Source organism: Leptopilina boulardi, unplaced genomic scaffold, assembly GCF_019393585.1.
Source record: "Leptopilina boulardi isolate dan_hultmark-lab unplaced genomic scaffold, ZJU_Lbou_2.1 LbouV2_300, whole genome shotgun sequence".
Lineage (NCBI taxonomy): Eukaryota > Metazoa > Arthropoda > Insecta > Hymenoptera > Figitidae > Leptopilina > Leptopilina boulardi.
The window spans coordinates 681,756-698,337 of record NW_026137864.1 but is presented as its reverse complement, the minus strand read 5'-3'; the positions used below and the strand labels follow the sequence as shown (position 1 = coordinate 698,337).

The window sequence follows — 16,582 nt, the reverse complement described above, 5'->3', positions numbered from 1 at the left end:
CTGTAAAAAAATTAAAAATATTTTTCTATAAAAAAATGTTATTTTGTAAAAAAATAGTTTTGAATAATTTCCCGCGATTTTATGAAATGACAACTCGAGTCAGAAATACGACTAACTTCAAGGGAGAAATAGACAAATATTAAGGGTATATTAACATTTTATATAATTTGACTAATTTGTTTTCATTGAATAAATTTGATAACCTAGTGAAATAAATATATTTTCTTCATATTATAATAAATTTGAAACGAAATTGACTAAACAAATTAAAGCCACGTGATCCCACGTGCTTTATCATCTCTCTTTCTCATCTTGAAAAAGGGTAATCATTAAAAATCATTTTTTAGCCATTCTTTATGATTTTCATAAAAAAGTATTCATAAAAATGATTATAAAAAATATATTTCAACTATTTTTCTTATATTCATTGTAATAATTCAAAAAAAAAAGAAATTAATTTTTTTTATTAAAAATAAAAATCCAATTTTCCCCTCTTCTTTTTTGTGTTTCGATTTTTATCGTCTTTTCTCTCTCACTCTTAATCGGCGCAGTATTACAACGCGCACATCAGAAGTTCTTGCTTTCTGCTTGTTTCTTCGGCACCAACACTGTTTGGTAAGGTTTTCTCTTGTGAACTCGTGATAGAAATTTAGTTAAAACAAATTTAACAAATATGTATCCCAATACCATCGGGAGTCGTCAAGCTGCTAAGGAACATGTTTTGGCAGTTTCCAGAGATTTCATCTCACAGCCACGTTTGGGTAAGTTGCAACAAAAAAAATTATTTCAGTGAAAAATTGACAGCGAGGTACTTATTTAAGAGTGGGCGTAGCAATTTTGATCGATCCTACAAATGGGTCAGCTGATTGCCGAATTTCTTCTTTTTTGTTTTATTTATTTTTGACAATTTTAGAATATCGTTAACAATATAAAGAGAAGAAATAATCTTTTTGATTCATTTTCATTTATTTTTCGTTCAGGAAAAATAAGAGAAAACATTCTGTCAATTCAAGTGTGTGTATATACGTTTCGTATCTCATTAAAGTCATGTGACTTTTCGTGATCTATTATACCTCGGGATATTTTCTTTTTTTTTAACAGTCAAAATTGATTTTAATGAGGAATTTTTTTTTTCAATTTTCAATTTTTATTATTTTTATTTTTATTGTGAATTAGATGAATATTAAATAGTTTATTTGTGAATGAATGCGATTGAAATTTTTGAGAAAGAAACGTCAACAATGAAAAGATTCACGTGAGGTGCGGGCGTTTCCTTTTTTTTTTATTTTGTAAATATGAATGTTTTTTTTTTTTTTTTTAAATAAGAAATTATAATAATTTTTTCTTGGGGGCTATTTTCAGTCTACAAAACTGTGTCTGGCGTTAATGGACCTCTGGTAATTTTGGACGATGTGAAATTTCCCAAATACGCTGAAATTGTTCAATTGAGACTTGCCGATGGATCTTTACGTTCAGGATCAGTTCTTGAAGTTTCAGGATCAAAAGCTGTTGTACAAGTTTTTGAAGGAACATCGGGTATTGATGCAAAAAATACTCATTGCGAATTTACAGGCGATATTTTACGAACTCCAGTTTCGGAGGATATGTTGGGTCGTGTATTTAATGGCTCTGGTAAACCAATTGATAAAGGACCTCCAATTCTTGCTGAAGATTTCTTAGATATTCAAGGACAACCCATTAATCCTTGGTCACGTATCTATCCCGAGGAAATGATTCAAACGGGAATTTCTGCAATTGATGTTATGAATTCAATTGCTCGTGGTCAGAAAATTCCCATTTTTTCAGCAGCTGGTCTACCACATAACGAGGTATAAAAAAAATCACTTTTCTACCCTAACAAATTTTCCCGTTTAATTAATTATTTAATTAATTCAATTATTTTATTGATTTAATTGGTATTAATTGTTAAAAAAAAAATTAATTTGTACCTTGAAAACCGATAAGAAAAAAACGACGTGAATTTAATTTTATTTATAAAAAAGATAAATTTATCTTGTTTTTTTTTTCTATATTTTTAAATCTCGAACTAATTGAAACTATTTCATTTTTTAAGAATGATATTTTGATTTTTTTTATAATTCAAACTTGTGATGAATTATGATTTTCGATAAAGTTTGATATTAAAAATTATTTGAAAATTAATGAAAAATTTCATCAAGAATTTGAGAAAACATATTTTAATTATAATTTTTGTAAAAAAGGAGATTTTTTTCAAAAATTAAAAAAAAAAATTTATGGAATATTTTATTTTAAATAGAAAATTTAAAAAAAAGTAAAATTTCTACATGAATTGTTTTACAAGAAATAAAATAAATATTTATTTATTAATTAAGCTTCAGCCTTTCGGCCCAGAAGTGGACTTGAAAATTTCTACATGAAAAATGTAAATATTTTGTTTAAAATACAGGGAAATCAGGGAATTTTATGAAAAGTACTGAAAAAATATCAAATTTCTAAAAATGCTATTAAAATTATAATTTTTGAAATTTTCAATTCAACCTTTTGCTTCTAAAAATTATTTTCTTACATTTTTATTATTGTAGGCCTTGGATCGACTTTTGTAAGAAAAAAAATTCATTTTAGTCGATTTTCATTACAAGAAAAATCTAAAAAGTCCATTTTTTTATTTTCAATAAATTTAATTAGTTGATAAATATTTTATTATTATTAACAATTTGTTATTAGAAATTAAATAAAATTTAGGAATTCCTTAATAAGAATGTTATTGAAAAAAAAAATTTTTTTTTTTAATTAAAATTTGTTAAATAATTGAATTTTAGAAGATTTTTAATTAAAATTTTAAAAAATATTTGAATTTCAGGAGATTTTTAATTGAATCTTTTATAAATTTGAAATAATGAAATTTTTTTTTACAAATTTCAGACAATAATTAATTTTTAGAGAATTTTCAACTGAAATCTGTTCTAAATAATTGAATTTTGATGGAGTTACAGTTTAGATTTTTAGAAATGATTGCATTTTTTGAGTTTTCAAAAATTAGAATTTTGTTGTAAATATAAACATTAATTAAAAAATAATTAAAATAATTTAATAATTGAATTTTTGAAAAATTGAATTAAAACTGTTAAAATAATTAATTAAGAAAAAATTTTATATATATAAAAATATGGGAAAAAAATTTTCAATTGAATTTAAAAGAGTTCGAGTTAAAATTTTGTTGGAAGTAATTAAATTTCAGAAAGATTTTAAATTAAAACTTTCATAAATTTTAACAGATAAAAAATTTGTTTACAAACTTTAAAGAATAATAAAATTTTTTAAAGTATTTTTAATTAAAATACTTTTTATTTCCCTGAATTGTTGAAAAACTGTATTAAAGTAATTCAAAAAATTAATTTAGTGAAGAATTTTAAATAAAATTTTAATAGACTTGAATTATTTAAGTTTTTTTAAAAATTATATAAACAAAAATTTAATTTTAAAGAATTATTAATTAAAAAATGTTTTATGTAATTGAATTTTTGAAAAACTTGAATAAAAATTATTAGAAATAATTAATTTATAAAGAAATTGAAGTTAAAAATTTTAGAAATATTAATTGAATTTCAGGTGATTATAATTGAAACTTTCATTTTGACTTGGTGAAATATTTTTAAAAACTTTGGACAATAATTGAATTTTAGTGAATTTTCAATTGAAATCTTATAAATCATGTAATTTTCGATGAATTTATTTTAAATTATTGATTTTGCAAACAATTAAAGTAAATATTATATTTTTTTAATAATTCAATTTAAAAAAAATAAATAAAAGTAATAATAAAATAATATTTTTGTGTCAACCCTGTTATTGTTCATATAACTTTGAAACAATATATTTAAAAAATGATTATATTTTAATAATTATTTGAATAATTTTATAATTATAAAAAAATATTTAAAAATTTTAATTTAGAAAATCTTGAATTTTTTTAAAACCTCTGAAAAAGAATTTAATTCTTAAATGAACATCTTGTTAAATTGTTTTTGATTAAAATATAAAAATAAATTTAATTTTTTATTTTGAATAGTAAATTTAATAAAAACTAATTTTTTCTTTTCTATTTTCAATTAGATTGCTGCTCAAATTTGTCGTCAAGCTGGTCTCGTTAAAGTACCTGGTAAATCTGTATTGGATTCACATGAGGACAATTTCGCTATTGTTTTCGCCGCTATGGGTGTAAATATGGAGACGGCACGTTTCTTTAAGCAGGATTTCGAGGAGAATGGCTCAATGGAAAATGTGTGCCTCTTTTTAAATCTCGCCAATGATCCCACCATTGAACGTATTATTACACCGCGTCTTGCATTAACGGCAGCTGAATTTTTAGCTTATCAATGCGAAAAACATGTGTTGGTTATTCTCACTGATATGTCATCGTACGCTGAGGCACTTCGTGAGGTATCGGCTGCCCGTGAAGAAGTTCCCGGACGTCGTGGTTTCCCCGGTTATATGTACACTGATTTGGCAACAATTTATGAACGTGCTGGACGTGTTGAGGGACGTAACGGATCAATTACACAAATTCCAATTCTTACTATGCCTAATGATGATATTACACATCCTATTCCTGATTTAACTGGATATATTACCGAGGGACAAATTTACGTCGATCGTCAATTACATAACAGACAAATTTATCCACCGGTCAATGTGTTGCCGTCATTGTCTCGTTTAATGAAATCGGCTATTGGCGAAGGAATGACTCGTAAGGATCATTCGGATGTTTCAAATCAACTGGTAAGATTTTATTACAATCTATTCTTTTTTTTTCTTATTTATGATTTATACGCCATATTCGAAGTCCATCTACGTCGGAAAGTAAAAGGGCGCATAAAATTTGTACAGCCGGCCAACTCAAATGGCCGTACAAACTTTATGCGCCCTTTTACTTTCCGGCGGCTCAATTGCGTCTCCGATTTTTTTTTTAAATTGATACTAGCTTCCATGATTTTTTTCAAATTTTTTTTAACAAGCCATTTTCGAGATATGAATTTTTCAGAAATTTTTGAATGTTAATTGAAAATTGAAATTGATACATTAAAAATGTATCAATTTAAAAATTTCAGGCCTCCAATTATACGACTTTTTCGGATTTTTTTCGATTTATTTTAATAAAATGCGACTTTTTCGACTTGTTTTTACATTTATTTTTTTTTACAAAATTTTTAAACAAAATACAATTTTTTTTCTAAATTAATTATTTTAAATAATTTTAATAAAATTCTTTACAAATTCAGTTATCTTAAAATATTTTTTAATTAAAAATTTTATGAAACTTAACAATTGTTTACAATGTCAGACAAATAATTAAATTTTAGAAAATTTGTGCTTTATTTTTTTTTTAAATAATTAAATTTATTAAAAATTATTGACCTGGCGGAATTTTAAACACAAATTTATAAATACTTAAATTTTCGAATTATTCCAATTAAGATTTTTAGAATTAATTGAATTTTAGAAGATTTGAAATTTTAAATTAATTAAATTTTTTGAAGGTTAGCAATTAAATTTTTTGTTAATTATTGAATTTTAGAAGATTTTCAATTGAAAATTTGGAAAATATTTAAAAATTTGAAAAACTTTATAGGTACAAATTTTTTGTAAACATTTAATTTCAATATTTGGAAATAATTGATATCTCGAATAATTGCAATCAAAATTTTTGATAATATAATAAAAATTTTTAAATATTTATAATATATATATTGAAAGAGTTACAATTTTAAAAGTTTTTACTTTTCCTATTTTTTTAAAAGATTTTACACTAATATTTCAAAAATAATTCAACTATCAAAGAATTTATTTCAAATTAAGAAATAGGTAATCAAGTTCTTAATAACAATAATAATTTAAATTTTATTTTTGAAAATAATTGAATTTTTGAATATGTTTATTGAATTAAAAGAATTATAAGTAATTGAAATTTTCTAAAATTTAATTGAAGGCAAAGAAAATATTGTCTGGAAATCAGGGAAGTTATATTGAAATTTTTGTGGCAACTCTGATAATTAACAGAGTAGGTTTGCAACTCAGAAAAAAATCAGGGATTTAAAAAAAACTATCAAATTTCAGAAAATTATTATTAGTATTATTATTATTATTAAGCAAGAATTTAAATAATTTGTCCAAATAAAGGAATTAAAAATTGAAAAATAAAATTTGAATTGAAAAAACTCAGTTAAATGAAAATTTCTTTCTGCATAACTTTAAATTAAAAATTCGTTAAATAGTAATTTAGTTAAATGGAAATTCTGTTAGATAATTTTTTTTTTGTTTGGTTAATTAAGTAGATGTTATTCTATGAAAATAAAATTCAGATTGATGCAAGAAACAGACATAGCCCATTGAAATAAAATGGGTTATATCCTGTTTTTGCATCAAGGTATTCAATATTGTTAAATTTCTCATCATGCATCATTTATAATAATTTATCTAAGTACAAAAAGAATATTTTTCTATTTTTTTATTTGAAATCTATGAAAAAATAAATAGGTGAAACTTTATTTTCTTGTATGAAAAATAATTTTTTACATTTCATAAAAAAAAAAAAAATTCATTCATTTTCATCAAAAAAAAAAAAAAAAAAAAAACATGTAGTTAACATTTTCTATAGGTGAATACTTTCAGTGAGATCTATATATCTGATTAAATATTTATCTAAAATAAATGATAAAAAAAATTTTTTTTTCAGTACGCATGTTACGCCATCGGTAAGGATGTACAGGCCATGAAGGCTGTTGTCGGTGAGGAAGCATTAACGCCCGATGATTTATTGTATCTCGAATTTTTATCGAAATTCGAAAAGAATTTCATTTCTCAGGGAAGTTATGAAAATCGTACAGTTTTTGAATCACTTGACATTGGCTGGCAACTCCTTCGTATCTTCCCGAAGGAAATGTTAAAGAGAATTCCAGCCACTACACTCGCTGAATTCTATCCAAGAGACTCACGTCATTAATTAACTTCAAAAAAAAAATTTGATTTTTAGTTCTAATAAATATCATTTAAGAAAAACAAAAAAAAAACACCTGATTTGTGTTGCAAGAATATTTTCATTTATTTTTAAATTAAAATTTGAAGGAAAAAAAAAACATTTTCTTGCTTCATGAATTTTGATCTAAATAGTACAACAATAAAAAAAATATATAAATTGAGAACCATTTTTTTTTTTTTTCGAAGACAATATAAGAAAAATATTTTCAAATTTATGTATTAATAATATACATACTATATGGTTCGTCAAGATCGAAAAAAAGAAGATCAGGTGAATATTTTAAATGTAAATTTTTAAATTATAGCTGCTGAATATGTTTTTATGTTTGTTTTGAATATATTCTATAATATGAAAGAAAAAAAAACTATAGCGACAAGAGAGATTTTATCAAATATTAAAATCACGCTTTTATATTAAAATTGGAAAAGGGTGATTATAAATAAATATAATTTAGTTAGCAAAGCGCACTTATTTTCCATTCATCGGAAAGTTTGTAATTTTATTAACGATTAAATTTATAGTAGTCAATTTTTAATTAACGTCGCTAATTTCAAAAAAGAAAAAAAAAAAGAACGTTCAATTCACGAAAATATTTCAAGCAACACCAAGGCCATGTGTGTATGCGCGCATTTGAAACATCTTTGAAATAAATTTCCAATGATCGTTCTTTTTAATCGTAAAAAAAAGAATTACGTCTGTTAAATTAAAAAAAAAAAAAAAATCATGAAATTGTAAATTGTAATATATAAGTCAGTATTATGAACGAGAAAAACAAAGAGCAAGTGCGTTATAAACATTTTTTGTTTCAATAATAAGCGCCTCCCCCCGCACATTCCAAAAAATGAAAATTTTTATTTATAGAAAGATCCTTAAAAAAAAGAATTGTCGCCCAACATCCAAATGTACAGTTTCTTTTCCCTTTCTCTCTCTCTCTCAAAAAAAAAAAAAAAAAAAATGTACAAGATTCATCGGATATACATTTTCTATCAAATTTATTGTAAATTTTTAGATATAGTATGTGATTAAACGAGAAAAAATTAATTGCTTGATTTTTTGAAATGAAAAGTCAGAATTTATTCGCAAAGAAAAAAAAAATAAATTAAAATTGCAACGCCTGTTTGATATGAGGTTCCGAAGCAATCATTGTTAATAAATGTCAGTGATTCAACTGTCGTGTGTAATTAATTGAAAGTTAATCATTTAAATTCTTTTAGTGTTATACAAAAGATAAATGTACAATAACTATATATATTAAAAGAAATCTATGAAAGTAAAACTTTTTCTTTACAATTTTTTCCTCTTATTTCCATAAAGAGGGAATTCCATTTGAGATTTTTATTGAAAAAAAATTTTTTATGCATTTTTTTTTCGAAATCTTCATGAAAATCGAATAAAATTTCATATATGAAAAATTATTTTTATTTAAGAAATTTAATTTCAATTAATTAAATTTTAATTTAATCAGAAAGAGAAAAATAAATTTCAAAAATTCTCTGCTTCTAATGACGTTAAATTAAAAAAAAAAAAAATAACTTTTATCAAATAAAAAAAATAATTCTTTTTCTCTTATTTATCATAAAGAATTCGAAAAAATGTTCCAAGCAAAAAAAAATTTTTTTAATTGAAAATGTCATGTGGAATAATAAGTTTTAATAATTTTATAATTTAATTATTTTATTTAATCATATTTTTGTTTTTATTTTTATTCGTTTAACAATTTTTTTTATTTTATAATTAATTAATTACAAAATTAAATTAATTAATAACTAAATTTAATTATTAAATTCAAGTAAATGAAATTTACATAATATACAATTCTACGTGGGAATTAAATTAAATAATTCTACAAAAAAATTTGTGCTATTTACAAATTTTTTGGGTTTTCCACAATCTAATTCAGAAATCATAACCTCAAATTTAAAATCAATACTGTATAAAACATAAATTTAATATGAAAAATTAATTTTTCTTCATTGAAAAATAAAATACAAAAGCAATTTTCATAAAATTTCTCAATTAAATTTAATTTTTTATTACAACTTTACAGTAAAGTCAGTAATTATATTTTTTTTTTCACAAAAAAAAGTTTTCTATTGCAATTTTATGTTTAAAAAAAAACAGTTTTAGTTAAGAATTTGAAGTTATGTTAGGCGAAGCAGTTTGTAAAAATTACAAACCGGTTTGTAAATAGCACAAACTATTTTTATCTCTGTAACAATAATAGAAAAAAAACCGAAAATTTTTTTGAAATTATAATTAACAAATTTATTTTAACCTCTTATATATATATGTATTTTTTCCCCTAAATGACAATTTTTGTTATTTTAAATAATTTTGCACAAAAAAAATTTAAAACCTACAGTAAATGAAATCTTTAAAATTTTCTAATATTATTGTTAAACAAAACGGTTAACCTCATTCACAAACGGTTTATGCTAACAATGTATTGTGGTCCTGATTTTATTTACTTTTTTTCTTTTTTTTTTTTATTAGCAAGTTAATTTTAAACATGACATTTAAATGAAGTACAATTACCTGCAATTATAATTAGTTGTAAACAACCCGCCAATGTCACGTGACTTTTATTCAACCAATCAGCTGAGAATCACCTGATTTCTACCCCCGCCATTTGTCCATTTTGCATCGAGATTCCATTCGAATGGCGTCGATGGCGTCAACTAGTGAACAAAGTACTTGTTTAAACATTTTTAACATATATATATCTTTCTCTTTTTCATTTTCTATCAATATTATATTTTAGAGTAAAATAATTAATAATTAGTGAAGTGAAAACATCAATGAATGCAATAGTGATTTGTTTCTAATTTGACTGTTACAAAAGGTAAAATTTAATTACATTTTAATTTTTCTCTATAATCTGGCTTGTCGTGTGTTAAATTAGGTTATGTTTTGTTGATATCACGTGTCAAGTGTAAATTACATAAATATAATAAGGAAAAATAATTTTTTTTCTTCATTTTAATATAAAAGTTTATTTAATTTATATTTACTTAATTAAATAATCTTATTTCAATATTTATGATGCTTTTTCATGTGTTATTGCGTTCATCTTTGAATTATATTACAATATATTTTTTCTTGCATTGTAAAAGAGAAAACCGCATATTTTGTTTACTTATATAGTAATTATTGTTGCTTGTGTTTTTTTTTTCGAGAAAAAATAATGCAAGTAAAACTTGTTGCATTCCTATTGATAATTTATTCAACTTTCATTTGTTCGGAGAATAAAGAATTTCAAAATTCTAAAAACCTTTTATATTCGTTTTAGAATATTGTCCTGTCACTTCTTTGAATTTTCAATTTTTCTGCTTTGCTATTGTATTATTTGTTCAATTATAAATGGATATATTCAGTTTTTTTTTTTTTTTTTTTTTGAAAATTCGATCAAACTGTTTTTTTTTATTTTTCGTATATATATATATATATATATATATATATATCTATTGCTACTATTATTATTATTATTACTATTTTTATTATCATCGCTTTTAGTATTAAAAATAAATACATAATAATAATAGTTTATCAAAGAAAAAAAAATTCAATGTTTGTTTATTATTTGACAAAAAAAAAAAGGTGGGGGATTAATGAATTTACTCTGTTCACGTAACGAGTCCGAGGTGAAATTCGTTTTAGAAGCAGGTTACCATTGTTCCCTTGATGAGGTGAATGAGAGAATGTTAAGAAAAAAAAAATAAATAAATAATAAAATAATTATTTTAGGAACGCGACATAACCTTCAATATATTTGAATTCACAGCAAGAATAAATTGTTATGTGTTAAATTTTGAATTTATTTTCAGAGAATATTTAAAAGAAATTTTGTTCTTTTAAAATAGGGAGAAGAAATTTTTCAAATCTTAGACAAAAAAAAATCTTATCTTCTCGAAATATAAGATAAATCTTTTCATATAAACTCAAACGACTTTGTAGAGCTAGAAATTGTTAGCAATTTCCAATTAATCCTATTGAGAGCTATTAGCGTTTTTACGACGCTTCATATTGTCCAGCAATTTTCATGCATTTATTATTAGTTTATATCTTTAAATTGAATCTTCAAGGTATGTACAATCATTGTGATTCACAATTCAAAATTCATTAACTACGATTGTTAATTAATTCTAGTATTGGAAAAATTAAAAAACAAAAATTGACAAACAATTTTTTTAAATTAATATTTTACACTTGTTTACAAAAAAAAAAAATTACAAATATTAATTTTTTTGGTAATTTTATAGTAAAAATTTTCGGTTATTTTGATTTCATATAAAATTAATTAAAAAACGGTTTTAACAATAAGGAAACATTAATTTAAAAAAACAGCTTTTTTTGTCAATTTAATTAACAGTTGAATTTAAAAAAAAATGATTTTTAAACTTGAAAATTTTCTTTTCAATTTAATTACTATTTTTTTTTTTTTTTTTTTTTTTTTGAAAAAAATGTTTTTTTCTTCTTTTTTTTAGAAAATGTGAAAGGTACTCTTTTAATGCATTGTATACTACTTTGACTATAACGCAAGGGACACCTCTCTCATCAAGACAGTTGATGTTTGCGTTTCAAAACGCACAGTCAATGCGATGATTTCAGTTTTGTCAGCGTGTTCTCTGGCATAATTATTTGCTTGTGAGGCAATTTATTTTATTTTATTTATTTTTTTATTCAAATTCAAACATCGTAGAAATTTAAAAAAAAAAAAAATTGTGCTAACCTCAGCAAAAAATATTAATTGATAATCCGCGATTTATATAAAGAGGAAACAACTCAAGTGAAATCTATAAAAAATAAAAAAAACGCGATTTAAATATAATAATGTTTTTTTTAAAACATTTTATAAATTGCGGAAAATTATTATGTGCGATTTGTGAATAAGAATAATTAATTATTAATCAATTCCAATGACAACACATAAAGTGACTCAATGATAAAACACCGGAAAGATTTTTCATTGCAATAAAATATTTTCAAGTGACAAGAATGCTCAACATTAAAAGATTGTATGTTTCCACGTGACATTTCTTAATGCAATTTTCAATTTCATTTAAATATTTTTTTTTTTTCATAGTTTTTAAAAAATTTTTTTGGATGTAAGAAAATATTTTTTTTTTTTTTTGTAATTAAATTTTGGAAATAGAAAATAAAAATGAATAAATTCGCGAACAATGAAATATTGGAAAGTGAAAATAGAAATTAATAATCAATGATTAAATTGAGTAAGTAAATTGTAATTTTTATATATAATAACATAGAATGACTATTTTTGATATAAATATTGCAAACCAATAGGGGTCAAAAGATTGCAACAATAAGACACTATCGGGTCGAGGTCAAGTCTTCTGCTCACGCCACTGGCACGTTTTTTCGGCCGCAGACAAAAAGAAAAAAAGTTTGTTTCATTTTTAATTTTTTTTTTTCTTTCTAGACTTTTCTTCTTCTTTCTTTCTTTTTTTTATCTTATCTTCAAAAAAAAACGGAAACTCGATTTTTTTCTTTGTATTCTGATGACTGTCCTCAACTTTAATAGTTTGGGTTTTTAAATTTAAAATAAAATTTAATTAAATGAAAAATTAAAATAAAAATTTTATAATTTTTTAAAAAACAAAATTGTTTATTTTTTTACTATTATTTTATTATTATTAATACTTCTATTCAATAATAATAACAACTAACAATGAAATAATATAATAATTTTGAATGAAATTATAAGAATAAAATAATAATAATAATTATTATTATATTAATAATTAATAGGTAATTTAATTGAAAAAAAATTCTTAGTCAAGAAATAATTTTGTTTTTTATTTGTTTATTTTTTAATTTCTATTAATTGCTTCATTTAATTAATTGTATTTATTTATTTCTATTTTTTTCCTTTTTTTTATATTTTCTATACTGAAAAAATTGTGGTATTATTTTGAATAAGTAAAAAAATTTTAATTTATTATTTTTTTTTCTACTAATATTGCGTCATAATATTATTTTTTTCAATATTTGACAATAACGTCAAACAATGTTAAAATTTTATAATATTTTCTTTGCTAAATACATGATGAGAGGAAAAAAATAAAAACTCTAAAAGCTAACCAAGTTTAAAAAAATGCATGGAATATAAGTATATAATTTTGACGATAAAAACGTGTTTTAAACAATAATGCGTGCAAAGAATGTTTTCAAATATAATAAAGGACGTTTAAATGAAATTCTTTGAATTAGTTAAATACTATCTTGAAAGAAAGAAAAGAAAAAAAATGACTTTTTGTTTTGACATAAAGAGATTGGAATATAAATTAATGCTTAGAAACATGTGGATGCTGATAATATAATTGAATGGAAATCTGAAAATTGCATTGAGAAATCACGCGGATAAAATGCTCAATTATATATTATTTTATATTTTTTTAAGCGGTACTTTTCCTTTTAATTAAAATTATTAATCAAATTATTCCTATATATGGAGAAAGTATAATTATTATTTATAAATGATTGAAATTTTTTTTTGAAAATAAATTATTTTCGTTTCAAACACAATTCCAATATATATATTTTTTTACACAAAGTGCACTATTTATTTATTAGAAAATTCTAACACTTTGTATCAAAAAAACAAAAAAAAAAAAATAATTTCGGATGTCTAAAATAAATTTTTGTCAATTTTGTTTTTGTATAACAATTTTTTCTATTTTGGTTTTTTTTCAATTTTAAAAATAAAAAAAAAAAAAAAAAAAAAAAAAAGCTGAGTTGTGTTATGGAGAAAAAAAATGTTATTTATAAATTCAAAATAGAATATTAAATTTCTAGTTTCTGAAAAAATTTTCAAAAAAAAAATAATAATTAACCATAAAAAAATTAAAATTTGATAATTGAATTTACAGAATACTTAATTTAAAATAATTAATTTTTAAAAATAATTTTATTAAATAGGTAATAATAAAAATAAATAATAACTAAATAATTGAAAATATAATTCAATTAGCAAAAAAAAAAAAAATTGAGTTTTTTAAAACAAGGAATCAAATTGATAGAATTTTCAAAGTTCAAATTTTTAATTTTATATTTTAAAAAATATTTTTCATGATAAGATTTTGGAGCAAATTTTAGTTTTTTTTTTAAACAATTTTTGCTAATATTTATTTATAGTAAAATTTCGTATAATATTAATTCGATATTAATTTTGTTAAATAAAAATTCGACCTAAAGGAAATTTTAAATTAATGAACAATCTGTTGTGTGAAAATTTAATATAAAAAAAATTTTGTTCAGTAATGAAAATTATATTTTGCTAAATGAAAATTTGGTTCAGTGAATATTTTTTTTGCTAAATGAAAATTCTGTTAAATATTTAACCACAAAGAAATATCTGCTAAATTAAAATCCTGCTGAATAATAATATTGTTAAAAAAAAATTGAACCTAAAAGAAAATTTTGTTAAATGAAAATTCAATCTAACAGAAAATTTGGTTCAGTGAATGTTCTATTTTGCTAAATGAAAATTCTCCTTAATAATAATATTGTGTTTAAAAAAACTGAACCTAAAAGAAAATTTGGTTAAATGAAAATTTTTTTGAGTAAAAATTTTGCTTAATAAAAATTTTGCTAAATAAAAATTTTGCTAAATAAAAATTCTGTTAAATTAAAATTCAAGGTAAAAGAAAACTTGGTTAAATAAAAAATTTGTTAAATGAAAATTTGGTTCTGTAAATATTCTATTTTGCTAAATAAAAATTCTGTTAAATATTCAAGCTAAAAAAAATTCAGCTAAATTACAATTATTCTATATATGTAATAATAATATTCTGCTTAAAGAAATTGAAAATAAAATAAAATTCTATTGAGTGAAATATTTGCTAAATAATAATTTTGTTAAATAAAAATTTACCGAAAAAGAAAATTTTGATAAAAAAAATGTTTGCTTAATGAAAATCCCGTTAAATTGAAAATTCTGCTAAATAATAATTTTGTTTGATAAAAAAATGTCAATTCTGTAAAATGAAAAATTTTGCTAAATAAAAATTTAACGTAAAAGAAAATTTTGATAAAAAAAATGTTTGCTTAATGAAAATCCCGTTAAATTGAAAATTCTGCTAAATAATAATTTTGTTTGATAAAAAAAATGTCAATTCTGTAAAATGAAAAATTTTGCTAAATAAAAATTTAACGTAAAAGAAAATTTTGATAAAAAAAATGTTTGCTTAATGAAAATCCCGTTAAATTGAAAATTCTGCTAAATAATAATTTTGTTTGATAAAAAAAATGTCAATTCTGTAAAATGAAAAATTTTGCTAAATAAAAATTTAACGTAAAAGAAAATTTTGATAAAAAAATGTTTGCTTAATGAAAATCCCGTTAAATTGAAAATTCTGCTAAATAATAATTTTGTTTGATAAAAAAAATGTCAATTCTGTAAAATGAAAAATTTTGCTAAATAAAAATTTAACGTAAAAGAAAATTTTGATAAAAAAAATGTTTGCTTAATGAAAATCCCGTTAAATTGAAAATTCTGCTAAATAATAATTTTGTTTGATAAAAAAAATGTCAATTCTGTAAAATGAAAAATTTTGCTAAATAAAAATTTAACGTAAAAGAAAACTTGGTTAAATAAAAAAATTTTTAAATGAAAATTCAATCTAAAAAAAAAATTTCATTCATTGAATATTCTATTTTGCTAAATGAAAATTCTGCAAAATAATAATTTTGTTAAATAAAAATTCAGTCTAAAAGGAAATTTGGTAAATATTGTCATTTCTGTGAAATGAAAATTAATGCTACAAAGTGTATATAAGAATTTTTTTATAAAAAAAATAATTCACAGCCTTCTTTGGAAAAAAAAAAAAGGTGGAATATGATTCGAAATTATTTTCATTTTGAAAAATATTTGTTGATTTAAAATTCTTCGTTTTCTAAAAATTATTTTCACTCATTGTCAGCAATGCGAGAGAGCTCAATTATAATTATCTTGGGGGAGAAATATAATGTCCTTGAAGGAAACCGTTTATAAGTTTTTCGGGACTCGGCTCTTTTTTCTCTTTCTCTTTCCCCCTCTAAGTGGTGAATTATCTGTAACAATATAATTTTGTATTGTACCACAGAAAAGCGCATTGTTGTTGAATAAGTGATCAAAGGGCAAATATAACAGAGAATTATAGACTTTAGGCTCTCTAGAAAGTTAGTGATTGTATTTTATTATATATATATAGAGTACAAGAAAAATAAAGTGACACAGCTTACTTATAGTGCAAGTCTTTTCATTGCTCAAAAGTCACAGGAAGAGAGTAGACACATCAGAGATGAGAGTGATTCTCGATTATAAATATAAATAAAATATGCCATTCGGAAGAAAACAAAAGAACTGTAAATTTAATTGGCAGAGACAATTTTTTTGATATACAACATATAATATATATATGTCATTTAATCAATGCTTGGATCAGCTTAATAATCTTTTTCCCACTGTTGACTGTTTCAATGTGACGATAAATTTATTATCGATGAGGGTCTCACAACATCTCTTACAAGTGGAAATGAAACTCATTTGTGCGGTCCTCATTC

At 22.0% G+C, this 16,582-nt stretch overlaps 2 protein-coding genes across 3 annotated transcripts in view; both read left to right on the top strand.

Annotated features, from left to right (window-relative positions):
- The first annotated feature begins 568 nt into the window (after positions 1-568).
- On the top strand, positions 569-8,294 carry LOC127282620 (V-type proton ATPase subunit B). Its single transcript, XM_051306983.1, has 4 exons — positions 569-761; positions 1,363-1,829; positions 4,096-4,761; positions 6,716-8,294. Exons 1-4 carry the CDS (start codon positions 674-676, stop codon positions 6,980-6,982), a joined length of 1,488 nt encoding a protein of 495 aa, XP_051162940.1. The 5' UTR covers positions 569-673; the 3' UTR covers positions 6,983-8,294.
- Positions 8,295-9,660: 1,366 nt separating this feature from the next.
- The window catches only part of LOC127282617 (glycerol-3-phosphate acyltransferase 1, mitochondrial), a 24,100-nt gene continuing 17,178 nt past the window's right edge, over positions 9,661-16,582 (top strand). For both annotated transcript variants that reach the window (XM_051306977.1, XM_051306976.1), the window contains exon 1: positions 9,661-9,860. The gene's annotated coding sequence lies outside the window, so the exon portion shown is untranslated. The remainder of the gene's footprint in view (positions 9,861-16,582) is intronic.

Coding starts and splice junctions, on each gene's coding strand:
- LOC127282620 (XM_051306983.1), top strand. CDS start 674: ATGTATCCCAATACCATCGGGAGTCGTCAAGCTGCTAAGGAACATGTT. Junction 762..1,362: donor CATCTCACAGCCACGTTTGG/GTAAGTTGCAAC, acceptor GGCTATTTTCAG/TCTACAAAACTGTGTCTGGC. Junction 4,762..6,715: donor CGGATGTTTCAAATCAACTG/GTAAGATTTTAT, acceptor TTTTTTTTTCAG/TACGCATGTTACGCCATCGG.